This window comes from Oncorhynchus clarkii, chromosome 18, assembly GCF_045791955.1.
Source record: "Oncorhynchus clarkii lewisi isolate Uvic-CL-2024 chromosome 18, UVic_Ocla_1.0, whole genome shotgun sequence".
NCBI lineage: Eukaryota > Metazoa > Chordata > Actinopteri > Salmoniformes > Salmonidae > Oncorhynchus > Oncorhynchus clarkii.
In genome coordinates, this window is record NC_092164.1 from 4,863,237 (window position 1) to 4,882,589 (window position 19,353).

The following is a 19,353-nucleotide window of genomic DNA, read 5'->3' on the forward strand; positions in this document are numbered from 1 at the left end:
TCTCTCTCTCTCCTCTCTAGCTCTCTTGGTAACTCTCTCTCTCTACATCTCTCCAGCTCTCTCTCTTGGTAACTCTCTTTTTCTCTCTCTTGATCTCACTCTCTCTTGTTCTCTCTCTTGTTCTCTCTCTCTCTCTCTCTCTCTCTCTCTCTCTCTCTCTCTCTCTCTCTCTCTCTACATCTCTCTAGCTCTCTCTCTTGGTAACTCTCTTTTTCTCTCTCTCTCTCTCTCTCTCTCTCTCTCTCTCTCTCTCTCTCTCTTGTTCTCTCTCTCTCTCTCTCTCTCTCTCTCTCTCTCTCTCTTGTTCTCTCTGTCTCTCTCTTGTTCTCGCTCTCTCTCTTGTTCTCTCTCTCTCTCATAGTGCACGTACCTCTGTAGAAGCTTCCTACCCGTCTGGGCATGGAGTCACTGAAGATCATGCGGTTCTCCTTGGAGGAGAGTGGGTCCTCGGGGTGGGGCTCATGGTACATCCCCACTGGTACCTACAGTACATCACAAACAAAGCAGAGTTGAACAGAACACAGAGAAAATACTATGTTGAGTCACGCTTATTGATCCCATTATCATAATGCTGTAACATGAGCTCCTTTCACACCCTGATATCTCACTCCTACATCCTTATCATAGTGTTTCACATCCTGATATCTCACTCCTACATCCTTATCATAGTGTTTCACACCCTGATATCGCACTCCTACATCCTTATCATAGTATATTTAAGCAATAAAGCCAGAGGAGGTGTGGTATATGGCCAATAGACCACAGCTAAGGGCTGTTCTTAGGCACAACACATCGCAGAGTGCCTGGATACAGCCCTTAGCCGTGGTATAGTGGCCATATACCACAAACCCCCAAGGTGCCTTATTCATATTATAAACTGGTTACCAATGTAATTAGAGCAGTAAAAATAAATGTTTTGTCATACCCGTGGTATACGGTCTGATACACCACGGCTGTCAGCCAATCAGCATTCAGAGCATAGACATACTGCTGATAAAACAGTGCTAGAAGCAGTCAGAAACCAGACAGTAAGTGGTGAAATCAGCCTGTGATGAACAACAGAAAAAGCTATGGACCTCGTTCTTAGCAGGGCGTTGTGAGTGAAAGGAGGCTGGGTTGTCCCGCGTGGAGTCTTTAATCTGGGGTCGGGGGTGAGAGGTCACCACCTCTTTAGAAGACGGCTCACTCTGTAGACCAGATGGACAGACAGACAGACAGACAGACAGACAGACAGACAGACAGACAGACAGACAGACAGACCAACCAACCGACAGACAGACAGACAGACAGATAGACAGACCGACAGATAGACAGACAGACAGATATAGCATGTGAGGCAGACAGTACGAAGTAGCAGTGTGTGTGTGTGTGTGTGTGTGTGTGTGTGTGTGTGTGTGTATGAGAGAGAGAGAGAGAGATCAGGAGAGAGACAGTACATTAGCAATAATGTGAGTTAGGCCAGATACTGTAGCCTCAAAGTGAGCTACACAGACACACATATGCACATACACGCACAGCTGTCAGTCAATTATTGACACTGACCCTGGTCGTGTCTTCAGTGCAGTCCTCTCTGGACGATCCCACAGAGTGTCCTACAGGGTGTCTGGTGAGGGTGCGGTGCTGAAGCTGGGGGGAGAGCATCTGCAGACTGCTAGCTCTGGTGGGCAACCCCTGACTCACCATTAAGCCCCCCTCACTACCCCCTCCACCCCCACCTCCGTGGGACCTGTGGCGCTCACTCCTCCTCACGTACATGGAGTGGCGGTGAGGCCTCTGCTGGGAAGAGAAGGGACTGGTGTAGCCCAGGCCGTAGGGGTAGGACTCATGGGGGGAGGCCAGGGTGTGAGCTCCGTGGTTCCCCCCACCATCCCCTTCTCCTCCTGGGTCAAGAAGCTCCGGGCCCGGGGCCAAGGTCTCCTCTGGAGCTTTGTGTCTGGAAGAGGAGGCGCGTCGGCAGGATGAGTCCAGGGTGGAGCTCTCTAGACGGGGGTTGTTGCCGCGGGACGAGGGGCTGTGACCGGAGGAGTGGCCGGTGTGGCTGGATGTGTGTCCAGAAGTGTGGCGTTCGCTGTGGCGGGGGACCTGGGGACTTCCAGGGGGGGCGTGGCCAGAAGAGTGTCGTTCGCTGTGGCGGGGGGCCTGGGGACTTCCAGGGGGGGCGTGGCCAGAAGAGTGGCGTTCGCTGTGGCGGGGGACCTGGGGACTTCCAGGGGGGGCGTGGCCAGAAGAGTGTCGTTCGCTGTGGCGGGGGGCCTGGGGACTTCCAGGGGGGGCATTGAGGTTCAGGTCCAGGCAGCTGAAATAAAGTATAGACTGACATCAACCATGAGTACAACAATACACATATTTACTAACCATCAGACCTAAATAAAACTCTAATTCTCAACGAGAATACAATGTTCAGATCTGGCCTCAGGGGACTACACATTTCCAAATACACACCATCACCAAGACTACACAAAATCAATAAGCTAGCATGCCCTTCAAACATTCATTAACCATTCCCTGACAGCTCTCACTCTCTCTCTCTAGGTTAACCATTCCCTGACAGCTCTCTCTCTCTCTCTAGGTTAACCATTCCCTGACAGCTCTCTCTCTCTCTAGGTTAACCATTCCCTGACAGCTCTCTCTCTCTCTAGGTTAACCATTCCCTGACAGCTCTCACTCTCTCTCTCTAGATTAACCATTCCCTGACAGCTCTCTCTCTCTCTCTCTCTAGGTTAACCATTCCCTGACAGCTCTCTCTCTCTCTCTCTAGGTTAACCATTCCCTGACATCTCTCTCTCTCTCTCTCTCTAGGTTAACCATTCCCTGACAGCTCTCTCTCTCTCTCTCTAGGTTAACCATTCCCTGACAGCTCTCTCTCTCTCTCTCTAGGTTAACCATTCCCTGACAGCTCTCTCTCTCTCTCTCTAGGTTAACCATTCCCTGACAGCTCTCTCTCTCTCTCTAGGTTAACCATTCCCTGACAGCTCTCTCTCTCTCTCTCTAGGTTAACCATTCCCTGACAGCTCTCTCTCTCTCTCTAGGTTAACCATTCCCTGACAGCTCTCTCTCTCTCTCTCTAGGTTAACCATTCCCTGACAGCTCTCTCTTTCTCTCTCTCTCTCTCTAGGTTAACCTTTTTGGGATAGGGGGCAGCATTTTCACTTTTGGATGAATAGCGTGCCCAGAGTGAACTGCCTCCTCTGTCCCAGATGCTAATATCTGCATATTATTATTGGATGGAAAACACTCTGAAGTTTCTAAAACTGTTTGAATGATGTCTGTCAGTATAACAGAACTCATATGGCAGGCAAAAACCTGAGAAAAATCCAACCAGGAAGTGGGATATCTGAGGTTTGTAGTTTTTTAAAGCTTGGCCTACCGAATACACATTGAGATATGGATAAAGTTGCACTTCCTACGGCTTCCACTAGATGTCAACTGTCTTTAGAAACTTGAATGAGGATTCTACTATAAAGGTGGGGCTCATAAGACCTCTTTGAGTCAGTGGTCTGGCAGAGAGCCTTGGTCTCATGACGCGCGCTCCCGATAGAGTTACCTCTCGTTCCAGTGCTTTTTTTCAGACAAAGGAATTCTCCGGTTGGAACATTATTGATGTTTTATGTTAAAAACATCCTAAAGATTGATTCCATACATCGTTTGACATGTTTGTAAAGGACTGTAACGGAATTTTTCGAGTTTTTGTCTGGACGAAGTGCCTGCGCCTCATGAAGATGGATTACTGGGCTGAACATGCTAACAACAAGTGGCTATTTGGACATAAATGATGGAAATTTATGGAACAAATCAGTCATTTATTGTCGAACTGGGATTTCTGTGAGTGCCTTCGGATGAAGATCATCAAAGGTAAGTGAATATTTATGGTGTAATTTCTAACTTTGTTGACTCCAAAATGGCGGATATTCCTCTGGCTATTTTGGGTTCTGAGCTTCGTTCTCAGATTATGCTTTTTCCGTAAAGTAAAAAAAAAATCTGACACAGTGGCATTAAGGAGAAGTCTATCTTTAATTCTGTGAATAACAGTTGTATCTTTTATCAATGTTTATTATGAGTATTTCTGCAAAATCACCGGATGTTTTTGAATCAAAACATTACTGCACGTAACGCGCCAATGTAAACTGAGGTTCTTTTTATATAAATATGCACATTATCGAAAAAAAAATGTATTGTGTAACATGATGTCCTATGAGTGTCATCTGATGAAGATCATCAAAGGTTAGTGATTAATTTGATCTATATTTCTGATTTTTGTGACTCCTCTCTTTGGCTGGAAAATGGCTGTGTTTTTGTGACTTGATTCTGACCTAACATAATCATATGTTGTGCTTTCACTGTAAATCATGTTTCAAATCGGAAACGATGGGTAGATTAACAAGATGTTTATCTTTCATTTGCTGTATTGGACTTGTCAATGTGTGAAAGTTACATATTTCTAAAAAATATTTTAGAATTTTGCGCGCTGCCTTTTCAGCGGAATGTTTTCCGCTAAGCGGAACCCCTGCCCTAGAAAGGTTAACCATTTCCTGACAGCTCTCTCTCTCTCTATAGGTTAACCATCCCCTGAAGGCTCTCTCTCTATGTTACCTGGCAGGGAAGAAGCGGGCGGAGATTCCAGGGGTTGCCGAAGGGTCGTCGGGGTGCACGCCCCTCACCCCATCTCCAAGGTTACCACCCACAGACTTGGCATTGTTGCTCAAGGCGCTGTGGCTCTTGGACAGGCTCAGGTAGGAGCTGGAACTCTTGGAGGAGCTGTGGGTGGAGTCTATGTTGTGTCCACCATGGCGGCCATGTTGTTTCTCCATGGTATTGGTCTTACCCTCCAGAAAGGAAGAGTGTCTTCCCTGCCCTACTGGAAATATTCAAATGTAAAAAATGGGCTGGCAATGCATTTATAAGTAGTCTTGCCTGAGACAGAACGGCCCATAGGGCCGTAAGGCAGCTTTATGTTCAAGTATACCCCCTGGACAGGATTCTAGTCTAGAGCATTTTTCCTTTTAAGTGTTAAGGAAGTGGTATGTATTAATCTTATGTGCATGTTTCAGTAGGGTGGCCGCGGACCTTGCTGTTGCTGCTGCTGAGAGCGGGAGGTGGACTTCACGTACATGGCTCCAGGGCCCTGCTGGTCAGGAGCCTTGGCCCCTGGGGGACCAACACCAACCAGGTTGAAGTCAAACTGTGTCGTGCCCTTTAAAATAAAGAGAAGACAAGAGAAGATAAAATAAGACAAGATAATAACTTTATTGTCCCCAACCACGGGAAAATTTTGTTTTCAGCCTTGTGCATTTAGATGAAAATGCATGTCAAGAATAAACACAGGTCAAGACAAAGACAGTTGGAAAAACAAACTAAATTAATACAATTTATGTAAACAAGTGTAGTTTGGTCCATAAGGAGCTGAATAAGTTATTAATGAAAGTAGAGGTCCTAACGTTGTTTACCTTGGTGTCCTTGGGGCTGAGCAGGTGTGGCATGTTGTTGTTGACCAAGTCCTTACTACAGGTGATGGAGCGGTTGAGGGTCTGGGTCATGTAAGCCTTGGGGTGGAGGGTGGGGCTCAGGCTGGACGACACAGGCTTGTTGCCGTTCAGGAAGCTGTCGTTGCCTAGGTGAAGGTCGCCATGACGAGGTAGGCTGGAACATTCCTTACTGTTAGAGTGACGGTGACCCGAGCTCTTACTGCCGTGGCTTCTGTATGGGGGAGGGAGGGAGGGAGGGAGGGAGGGAGGGAGGGAGGGAGGGAGGAGGAGAGAGAGAGGTATTAAGATCAGAAAATATTGAGATTGAGAGATATTGAGAGGTACAGGTATAGCTAATCCATATATCTAAGTAGCTTATTTTATCTGTGCAAGAACAACATAGCCAGATGTGAAACCATGCATTATCCAGAACCTAACCAGACCCCATTCAGTGTCCAGAACCTAACCAGACCCCATTCAGTATCCAGAACCTTTCAGTATCCAGAACCTAACCATACCCCATTCAGTATCCAGAACCTAACCAGACCCCATTCCAGAACCTGACCAGACCCCATTCAGTATCCAGAACCTAACCAGACCCCATTCAGTATCCAGAACCTAACCAGACCCCATTCAGTACCAGACCCCATTCAGTATCCAGAACCTTCAGTACCAGACCCCATTCAGTATCCAGAACCTAACCAGACCCCATTCAGTATCCAGAACCTAACCAGACCCCATTCAGTATCCAGAACCTAACCAGACCCCATTCAGTATCCAGAACCTGACCAGACCCCATTCAGTATCCAGAACCTAACCAGACCCCATTCAGTATCCAGAACCTAATCAGACCCCATTCTGTATCCAGAACCTAACCAGACTCCATTCAGTATCCAGAACCTAACCAGACCCCATTCAGTATCCAGAACCTAACCAGACTCCATTCAGTATCCAGAACCTAACCAGACCCCATTCAGTATCCAGAACCTAACCAGACCCCATTCAGTATCCAAAACCTAACCAGACCCCATTCAGTGTCCAGAACCTAACCAGACCCCATGCAGTATCCAGAACCTAACCACACCACTTGTGGTGTCCAGTGCAGTGCTGACCTGGTTGCCACGGGGTTCTGACAAGAACAACAACAACAACAACATCAACACCAACAACCCCCTACAGTGCTGACCTGGTGGGCACAGTGTTCTCCATGTGGCTGTGGGGCTTCCTCTTGGAGGAGCGTGGGGGGTTAGGGGAGGGTGGTGCTGGGGCGGGCTGCTCCAGGAGGCGGAGGGGCTGGAAGGCTGGGTGGTTCAGACTCTGTTCTGTCAGGTAGCGGTCAGAAGGGACCAGCAACAACAGGTTCTAGAGAGGGAGGAGACCACAGGGGTTTAGGACACAGTTCTTTATTACAGTTTGACAATAAAAAAGGTCAATCACAAAACTCTCTATACATAAATATATACAGTGCCTTGCGAAAGTATTCGGCCCCCTTGAACTTTGCGACCTTTTGCCACATTTCAGGCTTCAAACATAAAGATATAAAACTGTATTTTTTTGTGATGAATCAACAACAAGTCGGACACATTCATGAAGTGGAACGACATTTATTGGATATTTCAAACTTTTTTAACAAATCAAAAACTGAAAAATTGGGCGTGCAAAATTATTCAGCCCCTTTACTTTCAGTGCAGCAAACTCTCTCCAGAAGTTCAGTGAGGATCTCTGAATGATCCAATGTTGACCTAAATGACTAATGATGATAAATACAATCCACCTGTGTGTAATCAAGTCTCCGTATAAATGCACCTGCACTGTGATAGTCTCAGAGGTCCGTTAAAAGCGCAGAGAGCATCATGAAGAACAAGGAACACACCAGGCAGGTCCGAGATACTGTTGTGAAGAAGTTTAAAGCCGGATTTGGATACAAAAAGATTTCCCAAGCTTTAAACATCCCAAGGAGCACTGTGCAAGCGATAATATTGAAATGGAAGGAGTATCAGACCACTGCAAATCTACCAAGACCTGGCCGTCCCTCTAAACTTTCAGCTCATACAAGGAGAAGACTGATCAGAGATGCAGCCAAGAGGCCCATGATCACTCTGGATGAACTGCAGAGATCTACAGCTGAGGTGGGAGACTCTGTCCATAGGACAACAATCAGTCGTATATTGCACAAATCTGGCCTTTATGGAAGAGTGGCAAGAAGAAAGCCATTTCTTAAAGATATCCATAAAAAGTGTTGTTTAAAGTTTGCCACAAGCCACCTGGGAGACACACCAAACATGTGGAAGAAGGTGCTCTGGTCAGATGAAACCAAAATTGAACTTTTTGGCAACAATGCAAAACGTAATGTTTGGCGTAAAAGCAACACAGCTGAACACACCATCCCCACTGTCAAACATGGTGGTGGCAGCATCATGGTTTGGGCCTGCTTTTCTTCAGCAGGGACAGGGAAGATGGTTAAAATTGATGGGAAGATGGATGGAGCCAAATACAGGACCATTCTGGAAGAAAACCTGATGGAGTCTGCAAAAGACCTGAGACTGGGACGGAGATTTGTCTTCCAACAAGACAATGATCCAAAACATAAAGCAAAATCTACAATGGAATGGTTCAAAAATAAACATATCCAGGTGTTAGAATGGCCAAGTCAAAGTCCAGACCTGAATCCAATCGAGAATCTGTGGAAAGAACTGAAAACTGCTGTTCACAAATGCTCTCCATCCAACCTCACTGAGCTCGAGCTGTTTTGCAAGGAGGAATGGGAAAAAATTTCAGTCTCTCGATGTGCAAAACTGATAGAGACATACCCCAAGCGACTTACAGCTGTAATCGCAGCAAAAGGTGGCGCTACAAAGTATTAACTTAAGGGGGCTGAATAATTTTGCACGCCCAATTTTTCAGTTTTTGATTTGTTAAAAAAGTTTGAAATATCCAATAAATGTCGTTCCACTTCATGAATGTGTCCCACTTGTTGTTGATTCTTCACAAAAAAATACAGTTTTATATCTTTATGTTTGAAGCCTGAAATGTGACAAAAGGTCGCAAAGTTCAAGGGGGCCGAATACTTTCGTATATATATACGGTACCAGTCAAAAGTTTGGACACACCTACTCATTCAAGTTTTTTTTGTGTATTTTTACTATTTTCTACATTGCAGAATAATAGTGAAAACATCAAAACTATGAAATAACACATATGGAATCATGTAGTAACCAAAAAGGGTTAAATAAATCAGTTTTGCACACTCTTGGCATTCTCTCAACCAGCTTCATGAGATTGTCACCTGGAATGTATTTAAATTAACAGGTGTGCCTTGTTAAAAGTTCATTTGTGGAATTTCTTTCCTTCTTAATGCGTTTGAGCCAATCAGTTGTGTTGTGACAAGGTAGGGTTGGTATAGAGAAGATAGACTTATTTCGTAAAAGATCAAGTCCATATTATGGCAAGAACAGCTCAAATAAGCCTAGAGAAATGACAGTCCATCATTACTTTAAGACATAAAGGTCGGTCAATCTAGAACATTTCAAGAACTTTTTAAAGTTTCTTCAAGTGCAGTCGTAAAAACCATCAAGCGCTTGACGAAACTGGCTCTCATGAGGACCGCCACAGGAAAGGAAGACCCAGAGTTACCTCTGCTTCAAGTTCATTAGAGTGACCAGCCTCAGAAATCGGCAATTAACTGCACCTCAGATTGCAGCCCAAATAAATGCTTCACAGAGTTCAAGTAACAGACACATCTCAACATCAACAGTTCAGAGACCACTTCTAAAGGACACCAATAATAAGAAGAAACTTGCTTGGGCCAAGAAACATGAGCAATGGTGTAAATCTGTCCTTTGGTCTAATGAGTCCAAATCTGAGATTTTTGTTTCTAACTGCTGTGTCTTTGTGAGAACCAGAGTAGGTGAACAGATGATCTCTACGTGTGTGGCTCCCACCATGAAGCATGGAGGAGGAGGTGTGATGGTGTGGGGGTGCTTTGCTGGTGACACTGGCATTGATTTATTTAGAATTCAAGGCACACTTAACCAGCATGGCTACCACATAATTCTGCAGCAATACACCATCCCCGGCTGTGTAAGGGCTATTTGATCAAGAAGGAGAGTTATGGAGTGCTGCATCAGATGACCTTGCCTCCACAATCACTCGACCTCAACCCAATTGAGATGGTTTGGGATGAGTTGGACCACAGAATGAAGGAAAAGCAGCCAACAAGTGCTCAGCATATGTGGGAACTCTTTCAAGACTATTGGGAAAGCATTCCAAGTGACTACCTCATGAAGCTGGTTGAGAGACCAGCTGTTCCAGAAGACTGTGTGATCACGCTCTCCGCAGTCGATGAGTAAGACCTTTAAACAGGCCAACATTCACAAGGCTGCAGGGCCAGATGGATTACCAGGACGTGTACTGCTAGCATGCGCTGACCAACTGGCAAGTGTCTTCACTGACATTTTCAACCTCTCCCTGTCTGAGTCTGTAATACCAACATGTTTTAAGCAGACCACCATAGACCCTGTGCCCAAGAACACTAAGGTAAACTGTCTGTAGCCATGAAGTGCTTTGAAAGGTTGGTCATGGCTCACATCAACACCATTATTCCAGAAACCCTAGACCCACTCCAATGTGCATACCGTCCTAACAGATCCACAGATGATGCAATCTCTATTGCACTCCACACTGCCCTTTCCCACCTGGACAAAAGGAACACCTACAGTATGTGAGAATGCTGTTCATTGACTACAGCTCAGCGTTCAACACCATATTGCCCTCAAAGCTCATCAATAAGCTAAGGACCCTGGGACTAAACACCTCCCTCTGCAACTGGATCCTGGACTTCCTGATGGGCCGCCCCCAGGTGGTAAGGGTAGGTAACAACACATCCGCCACGCTGATCCTCAACCCGGGGGCCCCTCAGGGGTGTGTGCTCAGTCCCCTCCTGTACTCCCTGCTCACCCATGACTGCACGGCCAGGCACGACTCCAACCCTATCATTAAGTTTGCCGATGACACAATAGTGGTAGGCCTGATCACCGATAACAACGAGACAGCCTATAGGGAGGAGGTCAGAGACCTGTCCGTGTGGTGCCAGGACAACAACCTCTCCCTGAACGTGATCAAGACAAAGGAGATGATTGTGGACTACAGGAAAAAGAGGACCGAGCACACCCTCATTCTCATTGACGGGACTGTAGTGGAGCAAGTTGAAAGCTTCAAGTTCCTTGGTGTCCACATCACCAACAAACTAACATGGTCCAAGCACACCAAGACAGTCGTGAAGAGGGTATGACAAAACCTATTCCCCCTCAGGAGACTGAAAATATTTGGCATGGGTCCTCAGATCCTTAAAAGGTTCTACAGCTACACCATCGAGAGCATCCTGACTGGTTGCATCACTGCCTGGTACGGCAACTGCTCGGCCTCCGACGCAAGGCACTACAGAGGGTAGCGTGTACAGCTCGGTACATCACTGGGGCAAAGCTTCCTGCCATCCAGGACGTCTATACCAGGCGGTGTCAGAGGAAGGCCTTAAAATGGTCAAAATTGTTATTTTACTGCTGCTATTTAATTATTTGTTACTTTATTTATTTTTAGGTATTTAAAAAAAATTGCATTGTTGGTTAAGGGCTTGTAAGTAAGCATTTCACGGTAAGGTCTACCTCCACCTGTTGTATTCAGCATTTCACGGTAAGGTCTACCTACACCTGTTGTATTCAGCATTTCACTGTAAGGTCTACTACACCTGTTGTATTCAGCATTTCACTGTAAGGTCTACTACACCTGTTGTATTCAGCATTTCACTGTAAGGTCTACTACACCTGTTGTATTCAGCATTTCACTGTAAGGTCTACCTACACCTGTTGTATTCAGCATTTCACTGTAAGGTCTACTACACCTGTTGTATTCAGCATTTCACGGTAAGGTCTACTACACCTGTTGTATTCAGCATTTCACGATAAGGTCTACCTCCACCTGTTGTATTCAGCATTTCACGGTAAGGTCTACCTACACCTGTTGTATTCAGCATTTCACTGTAAGGTCTACTACACCTGTTGTATTCAGCATTTCACTGTAAGGTCTACCTACACCTGTTGTATTCAGCATTTCACTGTAAGGTCTACTACACCTGTTGTATTCAGCATTTCACTGTAAGGTCTACTACACCTGTTGTATTCAGCATTTCACTGTAAGGTCTACTACACCTGTTGTATTCAGCATTTCACTGTAAGGTCTACTACACCTGTTGTATTCAGCATTTCACTGTAAGGTCTACTACACCTGTTGTATTCAGCATTTCACTGTAAGGTCTACCTACACCTGTTGTATTCAGCATTTCACGGTAAGGTCTACTACACCTGTTGTATTCAGCGCATGTGACAAATACAATTTGATTTGATTTGAAATACAGAAAAACCCTTGAATGAGAAGGTGTGTCCAAACTTTAGGCTGGTACTGTATATATAATCAAAAGTTTATTTTATTATCATTAAACTATAGTTCAAGTCAAATATATTGTTTTGTATATAGAGTGAAGCACATTTACATTTGAGCAATTTAACAGACACTCTCATCTAGAGCAACTTACAATAGTGAGTTCATACATTTTCATAGTGGTCCTCAGTGGGAATTGAACCCACAACCCTGGCGTTGCAAGCGCCGTGCTCTACTAACTGAGCTACAGCATTCGTAACACAGAGCTCTACATCTGTTGGTTACAGAATTCATTATCACGCGCTGTATAGAAATGCTAGAGACTCAGACCATTATAAAAACAACTGTTGTGGCTTTTCACCATGTCGATCCAGAGACAGAGAGATGGGTGGGAGGGTTTATCACACCATTCATCTCCTGAGGAAAGTGTGATGTACTGTAGGCCTCGCTCACAGCAGAGTACTGACTGACCCACAGCTTTAGTCATAGACATACATTAGCTAGCAAGACTAGTCTAGTTTGAGCCTGCAGGACCCAGAATACCTTCCATTAGCAGGACTAGTCTAGTTTGAGCCTGCTGGACCCAGAATACCTTCCATTAGCAGGACTAGTCTAGTTTGAGCCTGCTGGACCCAGAATACTTTCCATTAGCAGGACCAGAATACCTTCCATTAGCAGGACTAGTCTAGTTTGAGCCTGGAGGACCCAGAATACCTTCCATTAGCAGGACTAGTCTAGTTTGAGCCTGCAGAATCCAGAATACCTTCCATTAGCAGGACTAGAATACCTTCCATTAGCAGGACTAGTCTAGTTTGAGCCTGCAGAATCCAGAATACCTTCCATTAGCAGGACTAGAATACCTTCCATTAGCAGGACTAGTCTAGTTTGAGCCTGGAGGACCCAGAATACCTTCCATTAGCAAGACTAGTCTAGTTTGAGCCTGCAGAATCCAGAATACCTTCCATTAGCAGGACTAGAATACCTCCCATTAGCAGGACTAGTCTAGTTTGAGCCTGGAGGACCCAGAATACCTTCCATTAGCAGGACTAGTCTAGTTTGAGCCTGGAGGACCCAGAATACCTTCCATTAGCAGGACTAGTCTAGTTTGAGCCTGGAGGACCCAGAATGTGCTAATACTGGCAATACCAATTGTGTGTCTCTTTCTCTGTGTGTGTGTGTGTGTGTGTGTGTGTGTGTGTGTGTGTGTGTGTGTGTGTGTGTGTGTGTGTGTGTGTGTGTGTGTGTGTGTGTGTGTGTGGGGGGGGTGTGTGTGTGTGTGTGTGTGTGTGTGTGTGTGTGTGTGTGTGTGTGTGTGTGTTACCTTCATCAGATCCAGCATGAGGCCACTCAGGATGGCCAGGTACCTCCGCTCCAGGGTTGTAGGGTGATTCACTGAGGGGAACTGCTGACACACACACACACACGTACAGTTGTGAGGTTTCAGAGTGCAGTGTCTTTGTTGAAATTCAGATGTGTCTGACTGGAGTTGACAGGAGGCTTAGCTGACTGTTGTGTCTGAGGCCAGACATGCTGCTAACGGGCCTAACACAGCTTCCACTATAGCAGGTACATGATTACCACCCCTCCCATGGATCTCTGTGTGGGAGTCTGGTGGACATGCATGTTTCTGTCTGTCTGAATGTGTGTATCTGTGTGTGGGAGTGCATCAGGAGGCTGGAGGACATGCATGTTTCTGTCTGTCTGAATGTGTGTATCTCTGTGTGGGAGTGCATCAGGAGGCTGGTGGACATGCATGTTTCTGTCTGTCTGAATGTGTGTATCTCTGTGTGGGAGTGCATCAGGAGGCTGGTGGACATGCATGTTTCTGTCTGTCTGAAGGTGTGTATCTCTGTGTGGGAGTGCATCAGGAGGCTGGTGGACATGCATGTTTCTGTCTGTTTGAATGTGTGTATCTCTGTGTGGGAGTGCATCAGGAGGCATGAATGTCCACCAGCCTCCACACTGTGGTATTTCACCCAGTAGATTTGAGAGTTTATCAAAATTGGGTTTGTTTTTGAATTCTTTGTGGATCTGTGTAATCTGAGGGAAATATGTGTCTCTAATATGGACATACATTGGGCAGGAAGTTAGTAAGTGCAGCTCAGTTTCCACCTCATTTTGTGGGCAATGAGCACATAGCCTGTCTTCTCTTGAGAGCCAGGTCTGCCTACGGCGGCCTTTCTCAATAGCAAGGCTATGCTCACTGAGTCTGTACATAGTCAAAGCTTTCCTTAATTTTGGGTCAGTCACATTGGTGAGGTATTCTGCCACTGTGTACTCTCTGTTTAGGACCAAATAGCATTCTAGTTTGCTCTGTTTTTTTGTTAATTCTTTCCAATGTGTCAAGTAATTATCTTGTTGTTTTCTCATGATTTGCTTGGGTATAATTGTGTTGCTGTCATGGGGCTCTGTGGGGTGTGTTTGTGTTTGTGAACAGAGCCCCAGGACCAGCTTGCTTAGGGAACTCTTCTCCAGGTTCATCTTTCTGTAGGTGATGGCTTTGTTATGGAAGGTTTGGGAAACATTAGGTGGTTGTAGAATTTAACAGCTCTTTTCTGGATTTTGATCATTAATTGGAATCGGCCTAATTCTGCTCTGCATGCATTATTTGGTGTTCTACATTGTACACGGAGGATATTTTTGAAAAATTCTGCATGCAGAGTCTCAATTTGGTGTTTGTCCCATTTTGTGAAGTCTTGGTTGGTGAGCGGACCCCAGACCTCACAACCATAAAGGGCAATGGGCTCTATGACTGATTCAAGTATTTTTAGCCAGATCCTAATTGGTATGTTGAATTTTATGCTCCTTTTGATGGCATAGAAGGCCCTTCTTGTCTTGTCTATCAGATCGTTCACAGCTTTGTGGAAGTGACCTGTGGTCCCGTTGTTTAGGTCGAGGTATGTATAGTTTTTTGTGTGCTCTAGGGCAACAGTGTCTAGATGGAATTTGTATTTGTGGTCCTGGCGACTGGACCTTTTTTGGAACACCATTATTTTGGTCTTACTGAGATTTACTGTCAGGGCCCAGGTCTGTCAGAATCTGTGCAGAAGATCTAGGTGCTGCTGTAGGCCCTCCTTGGTTGGTGACAGAAGCACCACATCATCAGCAAACAGTAGACATTTGACTTCAGATTCTAGTTGTCTCTCTCTCTCTCTCTCTCTCTCTCTCTCTCTCTCTGCCACTCTCTCTCTGTCTGCCTCTCTGTCTCTCTGCCTCTCTCTCTCTCGGTCTCTATGTCTGTCTGTCTCTCTCTGTCTCTCTGTCAGTCTCTCTCTCTTTCTGCCTCTCTGTTTCTCTGTCTCTCTCTCTCTGTCTCTCTCTGTCTCTGTCTCTCTGTCACTCTGTCTCTCTCTCTCAGTCTCTCTCTGTCTCTCAGTCTCTCTCTCTCTCTCTGTCTCTCAGTCTCTCAGTCTCTCTGTCTCTCTGTCTCTCTCTCTCAGTCTCTCTGTCTCTCTGTCTCTCTCTGTCTCTCAGTCTCTCTGTCTCTCTCTCTCTCTCTCTTCTACAGTAACACTGAACACCACCATAACATGATGACTCAATCCACTCAGTCACGGACCACACTGGGAAGACAGCCACCAGGACTCACACAGATAGATAGGTGGGAAAGAGACAGAGGAGAACTGGAGAGAGAGAGAGGGAAGGAGAGAAGAGAGATGGAGAGAGAGAGAGAAGGAGAGGAGAGAGATAGAGAGAGAGAGAGGAAGGAAGGATAGGAGAGAGATGGAGAGAGAGAGAGAGGGAAGGAGAGGAGAGAGATGGAGAGAGAGAGAGAGAGAGAGAGGGGGAAGGAGAGGAGAGAGGTGGAGAGAGAGAGAGAGGGAAGGAGAGCAGAGAAGAGATATAGAGAGAGGGAATGAGAGGAGAGAGAGGGAATGAAGGAAGGAGAGGAAAGAGATGGAGAGAGAGAGAGGGAAGGAGAGGAGAGAGATAGACAAGATGGAAAGAGAGGAGAGAGAATGTAGAGGGAGGGAGAGGTGGGATAGGTAGAGGTAGAGAGGAAGAAATGGGAGAGGAGAGGAAAGCGGAGATGGAGTGTGAGATGACGACAGAACAGCTCAACAGATCGACCCCAGAGTTGACCTACCCGTAGTCCATGGAAGCGAGGGTTGTTGTAGAAGAGCTTCATCTGTTCAGCAGGTAGAGGACCCAGGACCTTCTGGATGGTAAAGAGTTGATCTATCTCACTCTCCCCTGGGAACAGAGGCTGGCCATCACTCAGCTCCCCCAGGATACAACCCACTGACCACATGTCTACAGCCTTACCATAGGGGGCCCTGGGGTGGAGGGGATAGAGAGAGGGAGACAGAGAGAGAGAGAGAGAGAGAGAGAGAGAGAGAGAGAGAGAGAGAGAGAGAGAGAGAGAGAGAGAGAGAGAGAGAAAACAGCTTAAGTGATGCATTTGTAAAACTGAACCAGAAGAGTACATTCAGAATAACAAGGACAGAAGATGATGATGATGGTGATGATGATGATGATGTTGGTTCAGCAGAAGGTGATGAACACAATGACAGAAAGGAGAGAGAGAAGGAGAGAGAGAGGAGAGAGAGAGAAGAGAGGAGAGCGCCGCCGAGACTGAGGAAGAGTGATGAAGAGAGAAAATATTTGCGTGGGTGGAATTCAAATACCAAGAGTCAATAAATGTAACAGTTGATTTAGTTGCTGTGGGAGAGGAAGGAGCCCCACCACATGATGCTCCATTATCTAGACGATCAAATGGACACAGTAACCTCCCTGTGTCTGTAGTACACACATGAAAACAGGATTTATCAAGGCCAGACTAATACACATGTTCACTGAAATATTCAGAGAAGGATATATGCATGTAAGGACTGACAGCTATGCAGACAAACAGACACTTAACAATGTACACACACAACACATGCACGCACCTACACACACACAGCCCAATACACGCACCAATACAATCACACACACGCACAAACACACACAACACACGCACGCACGTACACACACACACAGCCCAATACACGCACCAATACAAACACACACACACACACACCAAATACAAATACACACCCACCCACCAATAAACACACCAATACAAACACACACACGCACACCAATATACACACACACACACACACACACACACACACACACACACACACACACACACACACACACACACACACACCAATACAAACACACACACGCACACCAATACACACACACAAAAACACACACACACCCATACACACAGGTCCAGTAGGTTTAATGGGACTCACCCCAGCAGTAGCTCAGGAGAGCGGTACCACCTAGTGGCAACATACTCAGTGTAGTTGGCATCACTTCCCTCTGACAGGTTGCGGGCAAAGCCTACAGGAAACCAGGCCAGAGAGACAGAGGAAGTCATGAACAGATACTGACTCAAAGCCTACAGGAAACCAGACCAGAAACAGACAGAGGAAGTCATGGAGAGATACTGACTCAAAGCCTACAGGAACCAGATCAGAGAGAGACAGAGGAAGTCATGAACAGATACTGACTCAAAGCCTACAGGAAACCAGACCAGAGAGAGACAGAGGAAGTCATGAACAGATACTGACTCAAAGCCTACAGGAAACCAGAACAGAAACAGACAGAGGAAGTCATGGACAGACACTGGCTCAAAGCCTACAGGAAACCAGGCCAGAAACAGACAGAGGAAGTCATGGACAGATACTGACCATTGCTTACCAGGGAGACTGAGATCGTCATACATCTAATGTACTGAGTTAATGACTCTGTTAGAAGTGACATATTTCTACTTACCAAAATCACAGAGTTTGAGAACATCCTCAGAGCTGATGAGGAGGTTTTCAGGCTTGATGTCTGAGGAGAAACAGAGGAGACCAGTTTTCACACGCGGCAGCAGTCTGGTACTTGGCAAAACCAAAAGTCAGACCAAACCATCTCTGCTGGGAGGCCCTGCCTCTGACTCAACACGTCATCATAGCATAACGAAAGGAAAAGGTGACCTCGTTTTAGTAAAGGTAAGAGTTCCTCACCTCTGTGTACGATCTCATTCTTATGGCACCAGTGGATGGCTTTGATCAGCTGGTAGATGTAGTTCCTGGCTTTGTCAGGTGGTGCTCCGTTAGGCAGTTCCTCCAGCAACTCCAGCATGTTCTGGAACACAGAATCCACAGTCCTACTGTCAATCACAGCTACAACTACACTACCCACAATGCTCTGTATAACATGTGCCACAAATCCAACCCCTTAGCAAAACAGGTTAGATACTATGGCAGTATTCTAAAAGGGAACCTGCTGACAAAAACAGTAGCTAAGTATATCACATGATGATTTATCATCCAATCATCAGCGGATCCCAGCCATCCCTAGAAAGTAGTGGACATTTCTAGACTGTTCTGGTCTATTAAACGATATCATTAAAAAGGTTCATCCTCTAGGTATTCACTGACCCTCTCCACATATTCAAAGACCAGGTAGAGTTTCCCTCTCCTCCTGAAAGCCTCTTTGAGTTCCACGATGTTCTCCTGTTTCAGCGTCCGCAGCATCTTCAGCTCCCTCAGCGTGGTCTCTTTAACCTCCTCATTCTCCTCGCTGTCCTTAAACTTCTTTATGGCCACCAGCTCATTGGTCTCCTGGAAAACAGCATGTCAAGAGTGTCACGCTGAGGGATCCTGTCAGTGGAGGCTGCTGAGGGGAGGACGGCTCATTATAATGTCTGGAACGAAGTGAATGGAACGGTATAAAACACATCCATGTTATTTGTCACATGCGGTGAATACAACAGGTGTAGTAGACCTGACAGTGAAATGCTGAATACAACAGGTGGAGACCTGAGAGTGAAACGCTTACCTTCAAGCCCTTAACCAACAGGTGTACTAGACCTGACAGTGAAACACTGACTTACAAGCCCTTAACTAACAGGTGTACTAGACCTGACAGTGAAACACTGACTTACAAGCCCTTAACTAACAGGTGTCCTAGACCTGACAGTGAAACGCTTACCTTCAAGCCCTTAACCAACAGGTGTAGTAGACCTGACAGTGAAACGCTGACTTACAAGCCCTTAACCAACAATGCAGTTCAAGAAATAGAGTTGATAAAATATTTACAAAATAAACAAAAACATTTTTTTTAAACGGTAGCAGCAACATTATGTACAAAATGAGTAACAAACAATGTGAAAAAACAAACAAAATAGCCCAGTTGGTTATGAGGTTGTAAAATGGGCAGCCGTCCCCTCTGTGTGTTTGATGTGTTTGTTACCATTCCACTGATTCAACACCAGACATTACCACGAGCCTGTCCTCCCCAATTAAGGTGCCACCAGCCTCCTGTGGCTCCCACTGATGGTGGGACACCAGTGACAGTAACCCTAAATACTGTGACGGACTACGTTCGAAATCCAGGTCTTCTTTGCGCCACAAGACAGTGTTTGTCCACTGAGCTAAAGCCTAGGCCCTCGACAATAACTCTCAGGGCT

At 45.9% G+C, this 19,353-nt stretch overlaps 1 protein-coding gene across 5 annotated transcripts in view; it reads right to left on the reverse strand.

Moving 5' to 3' along the window:
• Window positions 1-19,353, reverse strand: part of LOC139372244 (cyclin-dependent kinase-like 5) — a 62,622-nt gene that overhangs the window by 4,856 nt on the left and 38,413 nt on the right. For 3 of the 5 annotated variants that reach the window (XM_071112010.1, XM_071112007.1, XM_071112011.1), the window contains exons 3-15: window positions 18,323-18,505; window positions 17,906-18,026; window positions 17,670-17,729; window positions 17,144-17,234; window positions 15,982-16,171; window positions 13,216-13,299; window positions 6,649-6,824; window positions 5,445-5,694; window positions 5,065-5,191; window positions 4,591-4,852; window positions 1,543-2,296; window positions 1,077-1,187; window positions 371-482 (exon numbers count right to left, since the gene is read on the reverse strand). In XM_071112010.1, coding sequence (XP_070968111.1) covers window positions 371-482; window positions 1,077-1,187; window positions 1,543-2,296; window positions 4,591-4,852; window positions 5,065-5,191; window positions 5,445-5,694; window positions 6,649-6,824; window positions 13,216-13,299; window positions 15,982-16,171; window positions 17,144-17,234; window positions 17,670-17,729; window positions 17,906-18,026; window positions 18,323-18,418 — 2,434 coding nt within the window. In that variant the 5' untranslated portion in view covers window positions 18,419-18,505. The remainder of the gene's footprint in view (window positions 1-370; window positions 483-1,076; window positions 1,188-1,542; window positions 2,297-4,590; window positions 4,853-5,064; window positions 5,192-5,444; window positions 5,695-6,648; window positions 6,825-13,215; window positions 13,300-15,981; window positions 16,172-17,143; window positions 17,235-17,669; window positions 17,730-17,905; window positions 18,027-18,322; window positions 18,506-19,353) is intronic. The other 2 variants (XM_071112009.1, XM_071112008.1) reach the window with 1 other exon arrangement.